Source organism: Ceratina calcarata, unplaced genomic scaffold (genome assembly GCF_001652005.2).
Source record: "Ceratina calcarata isolate Rehan_Ccalc_2016 unplaced genomic scaffold, ASM165200v1 scaffold170.2, whole genome shotgun sequence".
NCBI classification, from domain to species: domain Eukaryota; kingdom Metazoa; phylum Arthropoda; class Insecta; order Hymenoptera; family Apidae; genus Ceratina; species Ceratina calcarata.
The window spans coordinates 53,793-70,143 of NW_017138358.1; the positions used below are offsets into that span (position 1 = coordinate 53,793).

General features: G+C 42.6%; 2 protein-coding genes across 8 annotated transcripts in view; one reads left to right on the forward strand and one right to left on the reverse strand.

The window, feature by feature from the left end:
• Window positions 1-78: 78 nt before the first annotated feature.
• LOC108632733 (dnaJ homolog subfamily B member 6) lies at window positions 79-12,517 on the reverse strand. Of its 6 annotated transcripts, none has more exons than XM_026810703.1 (8): window positions 12,404-12,517; window positions 5,440-5,548; window positions 4,923-5,032; window positions 4,189-4,299; window positions 3,483-3,659; window positions 2,890-3,136; window positions 2,613-2,702; window positions 79-1,900 (listed from the first exon to the last, which is right to left on the reverse strand). In XM_026810703.1, exons 2-8 carry the CDS (start codon window positions 5,502-5,504, stop codon window positions 1,732-1,734), a joined length of 969 nt encoding a protein of 322 aa, XP_026666504.1. In that variant the 5' UTR covers window positions 5,505-5,548; window positions 12,404-12,517; the 3' UTR covers window positions 79-1,731. The 6 variants fall into 6 exon arrangements, with proteins under 6 accessions (XP_026666504.1, XP_017892969.1, XP_017892971.1 ...); XM_018037480.2 differs by lacking the exon at window positions 12,404-12,517 and adding an exon at window positions 11,972-12,391; XM_018037482.2 differs by lacking the exon at window positions 12,404-12,517 and adding an exon at window positions 11,513-11,651.
• The window catches only part of aralar1 (calcium-binding mitochondrial carrier protein Aralar1), a 19,693-nt gene continuing 15,809 nt past the window's right edge, over window positions 12,468-16,351 (forward strand). Inside the window, exon 1 of one of the 2 annotated variants that reach the window (XM_026810701.1) lies at window positions 12,468-12,554. Coding sequence is in view for 1 of the 2 variants with exons in the window: in XM_018037475.2 (XP_017892964.1) it covers window positions 13,286-13,327 (42 nt within the window). In the remaining variant the exon portion in view is untranslated. Of the gene's footprint in view, window positions 12,555-12,960; window positions 13,328-16,351 lie in introns of those variants that run through there. The other variant, XM_018037475.2, reaches the window with a different exon arrangement.

Genomic DNA, 16,351 nt, shown 5'->3' on the forward strand with positions numbered 1-16,351 from the left:
GATATATATAGATATATATCGTAATAAAAAGAAGAAACGAGGAATTGACATATCGATTTGAAACGAATCAAAAACTGGTCTCGGTGGTAGCTGAACGTTTATTTCGCTATCACTGGACTCGGTCTATTTACAACGCCGAAACTGTATTCTCTCATGATCCCACCTCACGGAGGATCGGATTCTCAATTCTCCCATGCACGCTCACTTAAATAGCTTTTCGAATACATGTACACGATTCTTTTCTAAATACCACATCGAAGCACATTTAAGAAAAGAACGACTCGCTTTTGGAAAAATCTTTTATATACACAATTTTCTATTAAGAGATCACAATCGGACCACAGGCGAAACCCCGTTTTGTAAAGCGAAAAAATTTGAAGAAATAATAAAGTTGCCAGTTTACTTTGTTACAATTGCCATCGTCGTTATTCCTGTCCTACACACGTTATATTATAAAGTTATTAAAAAATCAGAAGAAATGGAGTCTGGATAAATCGACATGAGAACAATGGAATATATGTGTATATATAAATATACGTACGATATTATTATTATTAGTGTATATTAATCAATGTATTTTTTCTCTCACTTTCCTCGTTACTCAAGACCATTTTAACATTTCTTTTGCCTTATCATTATGTACACATACGCAAAGGGAAACTAACTAAAGAAAAATGAATAGGACGTTACCACGCTTAAGTTCTGGTTTTAATTGAAGGAAAACATTTCCGCAACAGAGTAACTTAGCCCTGTATATACGTGATCGATACGAAAATCCTTCATTCTCCGCGGAACACATTTCTTCCATCGTGAATGCTCTTACGCTCGCGCGTTTTCAACAGCACATAATTTGCGATACGATACAATCCTCTAGAACACTGGTTACAGCTGTAAGTTGAAACTAAAGAGTGATGTCTCTGGGCAACGGATTCCTAGTAGTATGCTTAAAAACTCATTCCGCGAAAAAAAAATGTAACGTGTTAAGTAAAGTGTTCGTTTAACGTTCTTAAGACTCGTTAAAACTCAGTCGAAGCGCGTGTAATAGTAGTAATAGTAGTAGTAGTAATAATAATAATAATAATAATCGTAATAGTATAATTGTCGTGTCGCGGCTTAAAGAATCTATCAATTCTATCATCGTAACTAACAACGTAACGGACTCATTAATCGATTAATTAATCATCTAAGGAATCTAGGATTAAGCGAAAACTTACCGTACTTTAAACGTAACACGCCAAATCTTTTTTTTTTCAACAGAAACGACGCGCACTCTATATAAAACGCAACAGAATGTTCTGTGAAATAAAGTTAAAAAAAAGAAGAGAAACCTTCTCTTCCTGTGTGCCCGCAGAAAGAAAAGACTTTTACTCTCTCGATCAATCTCTCTGTTCCTTTCTCTCACTCACAGCTTTACAATCAGACTACTTTGCAGCGAATTTCTTTTTTTTATTTCTGATCAACCGAACATGTGAAACGATAGCCAACCAAGGCATTGAACCAGTAATTTTTCTTTTTCTTGTCACGAACAAATTCACGAATGCCGTTTAAGATAAACGTATGTATGATGTATGTTTGCGTTTGTCTCGAAAATAATATACATGTAAACATATACATATATATCATGAATAGGGATCAAAAAAAAGTTAACGAAAATACAGATGAGAATACAATTAATAATGATAGTAATTAATATAGAAACGAATGAGAGAAGGCTGCAAGAGTGTGTTGCCTCTATTTTCTCTTACTCTTATCGTGCTTCTTAGTGAGAAGTGGTGGATGGTGCGTCTTTATTCGGCTAGCCTTCTGATGGTCACCGTGGACTGTTCTCGAGTTCTGGCCAGCCATCGAGATATCGCTGGCATTGTCGGTCAGCTGGCGACTCGTCGATGACTCGTCGAACCTGGTAAAACACAGAAGGTGACGGGAACAAAAGCTCAGAACGTGATGGATAACGTTTATCTTCGCGCCTCGCCTAAATATTTGATCTTTCTCATTTTATCCAAAATTCTTAAGCACATTCATAATTGTAAACGAGACCCGATCGCTCGAGCTTCAGAGATCCAATTTCACTGTCATCGAATTTCGCCAGAGTAATCCGCTGTATATGTATATATATATGTATATTTTATATATATACATCGTTCCGTTTCTCTCTCGTTGGTATTGGTTGATCAACTGTATAATAATATGTACATATATTTTTGTCGTTCATCTTGTTGTTACAATAATGCGTGAGGCCGGAAGTCCGTCGACCAGCGGCACAACTACATGTCATTTTTAAAGAGAACGTTTCCAACGAGATGCGAGGGGTGCCGGATGATAATGAATGATCTAAAGTAAAAATGAAGTACAATCGTGACTGCCGCGGTTGTTAACTCGTTTTTGCTGAGAATGAATCGATTTCTTTTTTTTTTTCACGTTCAGGTAGATCAGTAGCAGGAACACAACGTTAACGCCTCTCTTAACGGGTGTCGAGGGGGGTAGGGCGAGGGCGTAGATTGAATTATTTTACTCGCAGATACGTGACAAAACGACGACAGGAATTTCTCATTGCCGAGCGGAGATCGAGCGAGCGTTTTCTTGATCGGTAGATATCTGTGATTTAACTGTACGTTATTGATTGTGGCACGCCGTTCACCGTCTTCGACTTCAGGACGTCGTTCTCGTACGACATTATCGTTTCCTTCCCGTTTTCGATGACCCTGCAACAGCCCCAGGCACAAAAATTTTTTTAGAAACTTCTGGACTGGATTCGCGATTTTCTTAAAGAACGTCTTTAAGAATTTTCATCAGGACGACGGATTCATTGAGACGTGATTAGGAAAGATGACGGAGTATTTCTTGGAATTCTTGAAGAGGATCTTCGTGAACGTTTTGTAGCATCCTTACTTTTCGGTGGTGATCTTTTTTCCGTTGATAAACCGAGTGGAGGTGCTCGTTCGTCTCACGGCACCGCCAACGTTTGACCCGCCGAAGGACGTGAACGTGTTGAACGACGTGAAGTTCCCTGACGCACCTTCGAACAAGTTGTTGAACGGTGAGAAACCGAAGCCGAACGGGCTAAAGAAGGACGTGCTTATGCTGTTACTGGTTGGATGACTGTGCCTGGATCCCCGGCGTCCCACTCCGATAAGGTCTTTGGGAACGAATCAGCACACCGTTAATCACGTGGTAATTGGATTCTGCCGCTGAAGCAGCTCGTCCAACTCGGTTAATCACTTGGTTTGTAAACTGTTTTCCATTTATTATTTAATCTCGCGAAAAGTTCCTGCTTCATTTCTCAACTTCTCAAGGTTTTAAGAATTTCACTTGCTCCATATTCAAAATTAAATGATTCTGGCATGCAGTTAATTTTATTTACTACCAAAACGCGAACTTTCCGCGAGAACTTAACAATGTTTCAGGGTACACACTTTACTATAATTACAATTATGGAGATTTAGAGTTGGTTTCCATTGAGATTCGACAGGATTTTTACTTACCTGAGAAGAGATCTTCAAAACCGGAGTCGCCAAAAAATTCTCTAAATACTTCCTCAGGATCTCTGAAGACGAAGGTGCCAGCGAAGTGCGCATCGAAGTCGTCGTCGTGCCGCCTCTTACCACCTGGCATCTGAAGCCCCTCCTTTCCATACTGGTCGTACACTCGCCTTTTCTTTTCTGAAAAACAAACGGAGGTCGCGGTTAATAAAAATTTGACGAGAAACAATGGGTCCGCTTGGTTTTATTCGCTCCAAATTCCAAGAAGCTAGTACTGCAAGGCTTTGGTTAGTAGAATACGCTGGTCAATCGGAAGTCGTCCAACAGAAAAACCAGTGGAGAGAGAACAACTTAGAAACGAACGGATCTTCAAAGATTAATTTCAATACAATTTAGTCGAGAAACATTTTGTATTTAATTAAAATCCTTTGAAGACTGATTCAATTTTCTTGTAACATTCTCTCGTTTGGTCAGTCGAGCAATGGCAGTTGGTTAGAGATGCGAGAAAATTACAGGCAATATTATCTGCGTTTTGAACGGCGGCAAAGAGAAAAAAGTATCTTTCGAGGCTCCCACGAGTACTCGCAGGGAACACAAAGATCCTACGAGTTTCGAGCTAAAGGGAAACGATCCGGCTTGGCAACGAGGAGACAAAATCGAAAGAAAATCCTGGTCACTCTCTCAAAGTCTTTTTTCTCTTAAGTGGTACCGAAATATCGCTGGAAAGGAGAGTCAAAGTAACTCCGGTAGGTGAATCCACGGCCGGGCCTCGAGGACGCCTTCTGATACAATCGTTGGTCGTAGGTTCGTCTCTTCGCATCTGGACATCGAGCACGGTCCGGAAACAAACATTTCTGATTGAATTTCCCTTCTTTTTTTTTCGTGAACGACAGAAATTTCGCAGCGATGCTTCGGCTAAAAGTGTTCAAGCCTCGATCCTCGAATTCACACGAATGGGGAGCTCGAGAATCGAGTAGTTCAGAGTCTTGAGCAAGATCGTGTGTATAAATCGAAGGAAATTGACATTGTGACTCGAAGCCGTTGATTATTAGACTCAATTTGCGCTATCACGTGGCGGTTATGAAACGCTCATTCATAAGGATCGATCCGTTCTAGATCAGACGGACGCTGGCTCCCAGAATAAGTCGTACTAGTTGGATACCGTTCGAAAGAGTAGGCTCATGCGAAATTCGGCTTTGCTGACAAGCAGGAGCTGCCGTCGTTCGTCTCCCGTTGGCATTACGCTCTCTATTCGTTACTAAAGCCTAGCTAGCTCGTCCAAGCCGCGGAGAGACATGGTTGCACGATTCAGGGCATCTCCTTATCAGAACAGTTTCATCCCAAAACCACCATTCGACAAAATAGACTCCATATGACTGACCAAATTCGACTCGTGGTTTCAGGATTGAAAGTTTAGAAAAATCGATTAAAATTCAATCTTACCATCGATCAGTACTTCGTAAGCCTCAGAGATCTCTTTGAACCGCCTGTTCGCCTCTTCCAAGTTCTCAGGATTCTTATCAGGGTGCCATCTCAACGCCAATTTTCTGTATCTGAAACGCGACGAGTTTTTGTTTAATCACCGACTGTTCACAGCGAGGCAGATGAGGACACCGGGTTCTTTTGGATCGCCGCCAGCCACCTCAACGGAGTTGAAATAAAAACCCATTCATTCAATCTTTACCCACCCACCGTTATTTACGCGAAATAAAACGGCATTGATGACAAACATGTAATCACACTTATTTTCGGTGCACCAATTCATTCCTGATCGTTCCACTCGACGTTTATTGTGTTTAACTTTCCACCGTTTCATGCAACTCTTATTTCACAACAAATCTGTTTAAAAAAAATGCACTTCCCTTTCTTTTTTCAATTATTGTATATTCCAAACGTAACTTAAAATTTATAATACGTTCTCTGAAGATTTTTAATCGTTACCAGTCAGGCTGATACTTACGCCTTTTTTATGTCGCCGCTGGACGCGGTCCGCTGCACTTCTAGTACTTTGTAGTAGTCGACCATCGTTCACAGTGCTCGCGCTCGGGTGTCAGGGCTTAGGCAACCACCTGTCGAACAATGCGACGCAGGGATCAGTTATAGTAATTAGCAAGCCAATTGGCAGCCGGGCAAACGAGTCTGCGAGGCTTATTTCGTTCTGGCAGTCTAACTCTTTTTCCCTCTTCCAATTACGTACTCAGAAAACAATCTAACAGACATTTCACTGTAATTATTCCTGAAGCAAAACGTAATTCCACTTTCATATCCGTTTAAAAAGTGATCAGAAGATACGTCTCAATAGATTTCACATTGAAGAGGAATTTTCTTTAGCAGAGGAAAGGCCAACACCTGAAGGTGTCCAAGTAAACTTATCCGGTCGTTAGGAAGGTAATCGAGTTATAATTGGCGTTTTCGAGGCTGTCACTCGATGAAACTCTTCAAAGAAACCTCCGACCACCTGTTGCCAGTGGAAAGCGTTCAATCAACGCGATATTCCCTTGCCGAATGAAAAGAGGGCTCAAGCCGAATCCTCCTAAGCGAAGAGTCTCGTTCATTAAATACCCAAGTGGAATCTCCGATTCCGTAAAAGTGTAGTACTAGAAAATTGTTTTATTCTGTACTCCAGTGAACGCGAGTTAATTTCGAGCGTTGCCTTCGAAATAGTTGAGCCACGTTACACACAGAGTGGCTATTAAAAGCATTCTTATTTTAGTACATCCACACTGAATTAATACGAAACGCTTCTATTTATTTAGTCTCTGGTTAAACTTACGTGCACCTATTTTCTCTCACGTCGCGCGTATCACTGTTCATGTTACACGCGGACTTCCGGTTTGCCGACAGGTCAACTCAGGTGAAGTGTCCAAACACACGAGCGACGAGAATAATTCAAGCCAGTCTCACATCGCGAGAACAACTGAATTTTACACGATAATAATTGGCGACAATTGACAAACGAGAACAAAAAATCTGAGAAATCGAATCGGTTGAGATATGTAGTTCCGATGCGGAGGAGCGAGCGCTCAAAGTCAAAGACTGGACTAACGAAAACGCGGCTAAAGTTAGCCGAGACGAGTTAGCGTATCGAAAATAGTTGGAAACACGGAGGTGGAGGTCATTACGTTATCCCACTTGAGAAACGTCGTCGCCCTCTCTCTCTCTCTCTTTCTCTCTGTGTCTCCCCCCGGCACCTGCGGGGCAAGAAAAACCAAGTCTTGCGCCTTGCATTCTGCTCGTTGCGCGCCGCGTTCCGTTCCTATACGATGCACTGAATCACGCACGCCGAAACTAATCTAACGGTCCCCACGTCCAAATATGTTCCGAGATTCCTCTATGCCTAGCCTTTCCATATTGCCAACTCGGCATTTCTCAGGATTCAGCTTGACCAATCTCGTCTTTTAATAACAAACGTGTATCAAATGATTCTGAGTCGACGGGTCAATCCACGTTTTTAATACTCAAAGCTGTAGTATTATGGAACGAGTCTCGATGCGTGATGAGGTATTGGTTACCACGCGAAATCGAGTCGGAGCGTGTTAGTAGGTGAGCAGGAATTCTCTCGTGGCGTGCCAGGTGGACCGCGTTTCATGTCCATACGAGACGCCACCTCCGCGATCGGGTCGAGGACGCTGTACGTACCGAGGCCTTCCTGTTCAGGTCCTTCGGTTCCTTTCCATCATATTGCTCTCGTCGAAAGTCTATAATATCACTTCCTCTTCTTCGCTTCCGATCGACTGACCGATCTACGAATTCGGCGTCTGCTTGTATTGGCTTATAATGAATCCGTGGTGCGATCGGGAGGCCAGTGAGTCACATCGAGTTTCGGAGGTGATTTTGGCCTGCCTACGTTTGCCGAACCGGGCAGGTAAAGCCGCGAGAAACAGTCATCGCGACGTGGGTCGTCGTGGGCGTCCTTCCAACGACGATGAACACCCTTCCACCGAGTCCTCAAGCGATTATGCCATTCTTCCACGGACCCATTAAGGCTCAGCTCGAATAATTAATTCACCTCTCGACGATATTTCAATACATCTCCCAATGCGTTTCAGTCTCATCAGTGAAAGTTTAACGGAAAACGAGACTAGTCTTCGAACTTTTAATGAAACGCGAAGCCCCTCAGAGCTTCATCAATGAGGAAACTTTCAAACAGGCAATAACTATTTATCAGCTGACTTCTACGGTTCGCAGTGGAGAACGACGCTTCATAAAATAATTTTTAAACATTTACTATCCTCCTCGCTCAACGTCCTGAAGATTTACGCACTTCGTTAGAAAAAGTTCGCAGAACGGGAGAAGAGACGAGTGTACAGCTTCTTCCAAGAAATCTTAACGTCGCTCGATGGAATTTTCCGATCCTCGTTCGACGTCCACGTCGAAGTACTCTGTCCGGCGCGGTTGCGGGGAAAAGTAGACCAGCCAGGAGAGGTTCTGCCGATTGAACGCCGCGGAACGCGGCTGGAAACCGGGTCTTCGATATTTAAAATTCACCGGCGCCCAACGCGGTTACGTAACGCGATTCCGAATGTTTCGGATGCCTATTGTGCTGGTAACGCGATACAGCCTGACTACCGGTCTTATCAATCAATCGTGCGGGACATCCTGTTTGGGTAACCAAAACCTCAGACATTCTTCGAATTTAATCCTATTGAGGAATTTTCCTGGTCTCACTGCGTAAAACATGAAAAAATAATTATTTAGAAAATTGCTGTATTAGAAAACTTCAATTTCGGATATAATGATGTACCTTGGTTGAAATAATTCTTTCTTTCATTGTAGAAGATATTTAATTAATCGTCTAGGCGGCCTCCACTCGTTAACAATCGTTAGGCAGCAGTTTTGGTCTTGACATTCGTCCAACGACAATCGCTAGAGCCTGGGCTCTACTCCAAGAATGGAAAGACAGTCTTGCGTCGACGATAGGTGTAAATCACTCTCTCGTTTCCAAACAGTAATTTTCGCACCTTTCTCTCGCGAGTAACACGTGTATCTTCGTTACCAGCACGATCATTCATACGTTATATTTATTTCGGACATTATCTTGGCTTTCATTTATGCTATTTACAATCGCATGATTTATTCTTGTCCAACGGTTAGTTCAAAGTTCGAGTTAATCAAGTGGCACGAGAGAGAATGGTTTCCATTTCCTGCTCACCGAACGATGAAGTTATTGATTGGCGTGTGCTGTAATTGACGCGCAGTATTTGCCTAAAAACGTGCCTCCGCAGGAAACGCGGTTGCGGCTGTACACGTTTTGCAAGCGTGATAGTCGTTCATGATTTTGCAAAAGGAAAGACACGCATCGATACGACACGTTCGTGTTTACCGAAAATCCTTAAACGCTGATCGAAGAGCTTGCTGTTAAAAACGGAGGCAGGAAGTAGTATAATTAATTTCGTTATCAATGGTAATTGAAAACGGTCGCTATCAGTGGTCGAAAGCTGAGTCATCCTCTTATCATTAAGTATTCCTTTCTGGTTGAATATTCGCTTCCACGTAGATAAATACACTCGGTGGTTGTCCACGCGTTGGGGGAATCTCCTTTGAGTTCAGCAAAGCGCATAATAATCGTGAATGCGATACGTGGGCATTTCTGAACTCGAGTCACAGGTAGTGTTTGAATACAAAAGTCCAAACGAATCGACGTTTTTCATTATTGTGGAAATTCGAACATGTTTCTTGAATATCTTTCAATATCGTTTCATGTTTTGTATGAATGTCTCAAAGAAAAGCTTTTCAACATGAAATGCTTGTCTAAATTTTAGATCTTCAAAATTCTCAAGAATACTAAGCATCGAATCTGATTCAAAGCGATTCCATTATTAGTCATAGGTGATTCGTCTCACTCAGGGAATCTTCTCATTGCATCAACGCACTGACTAACTCATATCACAAATAAATAGTCATTCATTCATCGAAGAGGATCTCCCGTCGTGATTGCAATCCGACCTCCAATTCCTTTCAGTCCTTTGATAAAAAGAGTTCGAACTGCTGAACGCTCGTAGCACGTGTTTACGAAATTTATCAAGAGAACTTCTCGGAATGGGTAGAATTTCCAAGAAACGTGTGGCAAATCGTGGGCGGGGGCATCGTAATCGACGAATTACTCATGCAAAGCCATAAACGAATGATCGTCGGATGGAAACTAACCCGGAAGCGGTCCGTTCAATGAGTCCGCGGCGAACCCGATACCGTCGGGAAACCTCTGATACGTCCGAAGAACAATGTCGCGATGTTGATTCTTGAACGGCCGCGTGAATATAATTGAAGCGAGAAGGAATGATAGTGGGCGTCCTTTTGCGAGGAGGTGTGACGTCAGTTTTACATATTCGGGCAGCGTGAGCGACGTATCGAGGAAAAAGGATCTCGAGACTGGTCACAGTTGATGCCAGAAGGACGATCCCGGCCATCCTTGTCGTCCGTTCAAAATACCATTCCGGCCGTTTGCTTTGTCTGCCCGGGTAAACGATTCCGGGGGCACCGACGATCGACCGTGACTCACGCGATCGATCAACTACCAATTTCGACTCGTCCTTTGCCAGACGTTTAAAAAAAATTATCATACTTACTTTACAAGTATCTCTGATAACGCGCGTGTCTCTGTTTTCGGAGAACGTTTGATCAATCATCGTGAGTCATTATGCCACGTTTCCCTGCTGTCTACTTTCTCATATCGTCGCGTTTGAAAATAATCAACGCGTCATTCGAAAGAGAAAGATTTCCCGAGGATTGTCGTTCGCACATTTCCAAACTAATGTACCCTCGGCTATTCCTGGCCCATCGATTTATCTTCAGATACTATATAAATATACTACGAGACACTACTGGCAGCTGCGATAGTGGTGCACCGTTGCATGATATTGCGTAACACGTGTCCATTAAAAGTACCATTTGCCTTAGTAGTCCAGTCGAATCAGTTTGAAAATCTCTGATTCCTGTTCACATTCAGATCCTATCTGTTGCTGCAGAATTTTAGTCAATTATTCCGTATGAATGTAGCATGAGAAATTTTGACTGGACTAGGAGGATCGATAAGAATCCTGCGTGTCTTCTCGGCTTTTTTGTATAAGGCGAGTGCGCAACACGTGTTGCGCTAGGTCGGGGTTAGAAAATGTCGGTTAAAAGGCCAATGAAAGGGTCTAGGACAGCACACCGGCGAGCGTCGTTTAATTTTAGTTGCATATCTCCGACGCCGCTCTCTCTCCCTCTCTCTGCTCGAAACACCTTTGCGATCTCTTTTTAGTATCGCCTCGTTATCACTAGTTAACAGCTTGTTGGTAATTGAACGAAATCTCCTCGTCGAATTTAACGCGGAAACGGTGTACGGCCGTGTGAAATTATACGGTCGGTATAATAAGGGAGCTTCATTGGTTGTTGCGAAATTGTTCGGTTACATTGATAACGGTAGCTGTGATTAATCATCGAAACGTCAGCCACGGGTTGCCAGTTGCCTCTTCAACGTTTCTCAACGCAGCATCGATGTTCATCAATTTTACTCCCCTTAATCTTCTTCAAGTATTTCGTTGCGCAATGTCAAACATCGCGATTGTAATTCGCAGCGGACAATGTATCGGCAGAAGAATATGGCATGGCACGATGAATGTTTGACTGTATGAAAATGCTCGATATAGAGACGGAGGTGTTTGTCCTCAGTTGAAAATAGCGTAACAAAACGCGAAACTATTCCAAATTTAATAATAAAATGTTTTAATAGAACCTGACGTCACCAAGGTGTCCTGTCCAGAAGAATAATTCATACGCTTGAAAAACGTTTACACACGAAACTGAATTTCATTCTTCAAATTAAATTGGACACCTGCAAGCTATTGTATAGACAAACAGGCAAAAGGTGTCAATTAATTGTTCAACTCAAACAGAAAATCTGAGTCCAGATAACTTATTTGATAACATTGTACATTATATTTCCTCATAAACGGATAATTGTTAAATTTGCGCAATATCGTGGGAACGAGATAGAACTAACCTGCCAGAACTGAATCGATGACTGTCAATAGGTTAAATGAATAAAAACGTACGAGAGAATTAATTCCAGGAGTGAAATCGAATCCGACGGTTTGGAAGATGGGGAGGTTTTGTCGGGCTGGTTGCTAGGGATGCTCTTTGACGCGGTCGGCACGTTTTTCCCCCCCGATACCGATCGGATATTCACGCGCACGAGGTTTCACTGACAATGCTTCAATGTCCGTTATCTTTTGTAACACGGCACGGGCATCGATCAGCGACACGAGCTCGCCTCCTTTTTCAACGGAGCCAGCTCGTTATCGCTCTCGATGGACCACAAAAACGCGTTGTCACAACCCGTGGATCGATCACGCGATAAATAATGCGAAACGTTCGCATGATGTGCTTGGAAAAATGTTTGTCCACTGTCCAGCGAGACGTCGAGGACGACGATTACCCGTTACGACGACGTAGTTTCGCGACACGAGGAGACAGGGTTACCGTGGAATAATGCTTGCCGTCGTTTTACTTACCCAGAAGTGGCTCCTGTCTCGTTTCCTCGCCGGTCACGCTCGGCAACGGATCTCCTCACGAGGAAAACGGATAATTGTTTTCGTTTCGGACCGAGGATCAGTCACACACAGTGCACGAGAAGCGACAATCTCGCGAAAAAGTAGAGAAATGCGACTACCGCGTGAAGTTGGCGCAGTCACAGCTCGATAATACAAAATGGCCGACGCAGTTTCGATTTTTCTGGACTGTTCACGTTACCCGTTTCCCGACCGCCTGACTTATCGATCCGACAATTAAATTTCGCCGATAAACGTTCACCGGTCGAAGCAGGAGATGCTCCACCGGACGTCGGGCTCGCAAACGCGGCGATGATGCGGCCAACTTTCAAGTTCTAGTGGGGAACGGACTCCTGCGTGGACTTTCGCCGCGTTCTTAATCAAAATTTGACGTACTCTTACTACCCGATGATTACCCTGGAGGCCACGCGAGCTCCCTGTTGAGTCGACGAAATCACCTGGATATTTTGCAACAATTTGCCCGGCTACCAGTACGTGAATCTGATGCGAAACGTTCAAAGCTTAAGGCGACGGGACGAGACTAAAGGTGCGTTTAGAATTCAAATATCCACAATAATGACGTGGACCTATCGAAATTTCTGTTAAAATTAGATTTTCCACACTGGAAAGTCTAAAGGTTACAGTACTATAATACATTAGCTGTATTTAAGACTGAATTTTTAAATTGCAAATTGAAATTCATACCGCATTTGTGATTGCTTTTGCATAGCAGTCAGAAACGAGTGCAAATGTGCTTGATCATTGGTAAAATTGAACGATAAGCGTACGTTGAACGATTGGTAAGCTTAAACGAATACAGTTTTAGAAATCGGTTGAGTTAAAATACTCAATTGCAAAACGCGATAGAGAAACGGTTAGAGATTTGATATTCGTGACGACATAGTTAAGGTCGTGCGCTGCCGGCGAGATGTCGCTAGACGACGGTTTGTCGCACAGTAGTATGGCAGCTTCCGTTTCATAAAGTATTTTCAAAGATCGAGTGATCGTTTCGCGGAGCGCGTCGCGAGCCTCGCACAGGAACGAGAAAATCTCGTATTCCGGTTTTCCAGAATCATTTGGTGTGTGACCATTTCTTTGTGCACGGTGCGTGTGTGTGAAAGTGAGGAACCCCGTCAGGTTGCGCGAAATCACGAATCCGGATCCGGCCCGTTTTGCGGGAGTCCTGTCAGTTTTTTCATTCGATTCCCCCCGGTTAATATCCACTGCGAAATCCCGTGTGTGCGAAAGGACCGTCGAGGTAAACGCTTTCTGCTGGGAATGTTGATGGACTCGCTTCTCGTTCGAGCATCCAGCCAAGAGGTGGGTAAGTTCTGCCGATCTTTTAAAAACCCGGCACGCCGCGTACCGCCCCGATAATCGCCTCGAGGCAGCTGTTCCCCTGAAACTTCGGTCGCCCGCGTAATCATTTTTGCGGACGAACCGCGCCGGAGTTCGCGGTTCGTTTTTACAAGACGACAGCGGTGTCGGCCGAGTAGCATCTGCAACGAGTTGGACGTGTCCGCACGAATGGCGGGTGCGGATATCGATCCCCTGGAGTCTCCGGCCGCGAGGCCGTCTCGCTTTCGAGGTCACCGGGACTACAGCCCCTCACTCTCGATCTCTCTGACCAAGGGCCCCCCTCTGTATTCCTCGCCCTCTTCGCACGCGCGCCCTTTTTCTTCAAAGACTCATTACCAACGCGTAACCACGCCCCTCGAACGCCACGTGATGATGCCGGATGTTAATCATGATCGTTAATATCCTGCCTTTACGATCGCCGACCACGGGGAATTGATAAACACGAGCCGAGGAATGTCACTGTCGAAAAAATCTAAACATCACACCTGGTACAGATTGCAGGAGAACCTAAGACGGTTGCCTCCTGTCCTTTCTTTAAAAATTTAAATCAATATGAAAATGATTTGTGAAGAGAAACTTGGCGATTCAGGTATTATAAAGTTTTTTCGAAATTTTTAATCAGATTGTACGCTGGAATTTGGTAACTGTTGTAGGAAGCTTCAGGATCGGGTTTCCGAGGTATGTATGTATACATAAAAAGAGGAGAGGACGTACATGGAGAGGGTAGGGAGTCTCGAGAGTGTTCGCACCGCAGTGCGGTAGACAATCGTATCCTTGAGACCGGGTATAAAAACCGGCGATCAGGTACAGTGAACCCGCGGGGCTAAGAATTTTGGCGCATGAGTTACATAAATTGTGCGCGCCCTATATTTAGTAGACGCCAGGAAACATTGAATGCAGATGTTCGATCCGGACCAAGTAGCTCTGGAGTGCATGGTTGTTCGCCTTGACCGTGGCGAGCCGCACTAATCCCTCTTTCGTCATTTCAAATCCCATTTCATTTTTACAAAATACCGTATCGAGTAACGGTTGCGATCAGTTGTTGAACGTAGAATTTCCTGTGCCGGTCTATTGCGCCCACGATGGGATTTAATGCTGCCATTATTCAATGCGAGTCGAATTGAGACGAATTGCTCGTTTACCAACGCTTACTGTAGTTACTCAGTTTTAAACGACTTTCGTCGTACAAACTTCTGTTCCTTATCTTCATTTCTCTTTTTATTTGCATCTCATGGACAGAAATGAGTCGAGCATTAAATTCCTGATTTAATTGTATTTCCAAGTACAGTTAGAAATATTTGTTATATGTACAATACATGGAACAGTTAATTGGTGATTAGGATTAGGATTTATCAATCTTCATTACAATTATTCCAATCTTTAGTTAAACACTGACAATGATGAATTAAAAAAAGCAATCAGGCAGAAGTTCAATACTACAACAATTATCAACACTTATGCTGATTGTCGAGGTGAAATCTCGACTGGTCTTATCGTTTTATCAATTATGTTACACGATTTCGCAATCTTATTATATAACTTCTAGACTAAAATCAAGAGTCACGTATCGTTATTGATTAAACACAAAAATGGACACATACAAGAACTGTGGATACTATTTATTCACACAAGGATATTCCATCGATTACGATATGTACTTAAATTGCAGATCTTATGGATTTATTCAAAAATGGCATTCGCATAAAATATGAATATCTGATGTATAAATTATATTATACAGAATTTTAAAAATAGAATGAATGCTCTAATTACAAATTATCTCACGATGAAACACACTTTTATAATTGATACCACAAACGTTTTATTTAATTTAAAAATCGAAGGTTTATGAATATTTAAAGTCAATGTTAAATCGTTATGGCGAATCAACGATCCGAGTGGCTTTGGTTGGCTGAATTATTTTACAAAACGAACGTTATCGTGCGTGTTTATTCCGAATCGTGCGGAGCAGAAAAGTAATGCGTAATCACCGTACGACTTACAATCTTATCAGTGTTTACTCGGCTTTATCGCACCGTGAAACTATCGATGCATCGATAAAAACTGTCTCGTACGAATTCATAAACGGACGCAGTTTGTTTTAAGAAGAAAAACGTCAAGGTCGCCGCCGGTTTAAATCGCTTGCGAAATAATGCGCCTTTAGCCTCCTCTGGCCGACTTTTTAGAGATTCAAGCTTAAAGTACCGGCGCGTCGCCTGCAGGAAGTACACTTCTTCCAATCCCCAGTTTCCCTTTTCAATGGTTCACGGATTTATAAAAATCCAATGCGGGGATCACTCGGAAATAAAACAGTTATGGTAGCCGACGAAGAGAACGTGTTTCAAATACAGATTCGTTTAATCATGCTAGAATTGTAAATAATTGTAATACGTATTCATTTTTTTATTTCAGTTCTACTGCACCAGATGCAGAGATTAAATTTTTAAGCATATTCAATTTTTGTATAAATGTACAAAATCTGCAGTTTATAATTTTAACATTAATCGTAATCAGTCAGTATCGTTGGAATTACAAAAACAACTTATTTTTGAGTATCTGCAATGACGCTGATTGATCAACCGTAAGAGAAATTTTGAAAGCAAAAATTGATGCAATAACGGATTCATTTGTTTGTTACGCGAGTTGCATCACGTTTCCTTCTCAGCGGTTTTACTGGAGGTTTGTTGTGCAGAGAAAGATAAAAAAAAAGCCTCGCTGGGGGCCTTGATAGATCAACCGAGCGCACATAACAAATAGTCGGCGTAACTCGGGCTGTGGTTGAAAAGTAACGTACGCTCGCTAGACCCAGAAAGATGGATTCAATCAGACTTTAAAACTATCCGTAAATCAAGTGGAACACGGATTTTAAGGATGTATAGACTATACACTTAAACAATGCTAGCATGTTTAATTTGTTATTATTGATTCCTATTACTATTAAGAAGCTACCTGCAAAATTTTAAATCAATTCATCGGTTTTTTGAA

Excerpts from the sequence above, each read along its gene's own strand:
- LOC108632733 (XM_026810703.1), bottom strand. The coding sequence starts at position 5,504 with ATGGTCGACTACTACAAAGTACTAGAAGTGCAGCGGACCGCGTCCAGC. Across the intron at positions 4,300-4,922 it reads TTACGAAGTACTGATCGATG|ATGCGAAGAGACGAACCTAC; the intron begins GTAAGATTGAAT and ends CTCGATGTCCAG. Across the intron at positions 3,660-4,188 it reads TCCTTTCCAGCGATATTTCG|AAAAGAAAAGGCGAGTGTAC; the intron begins GTACCACTTAAG and ends TTTGTTTTTCAG.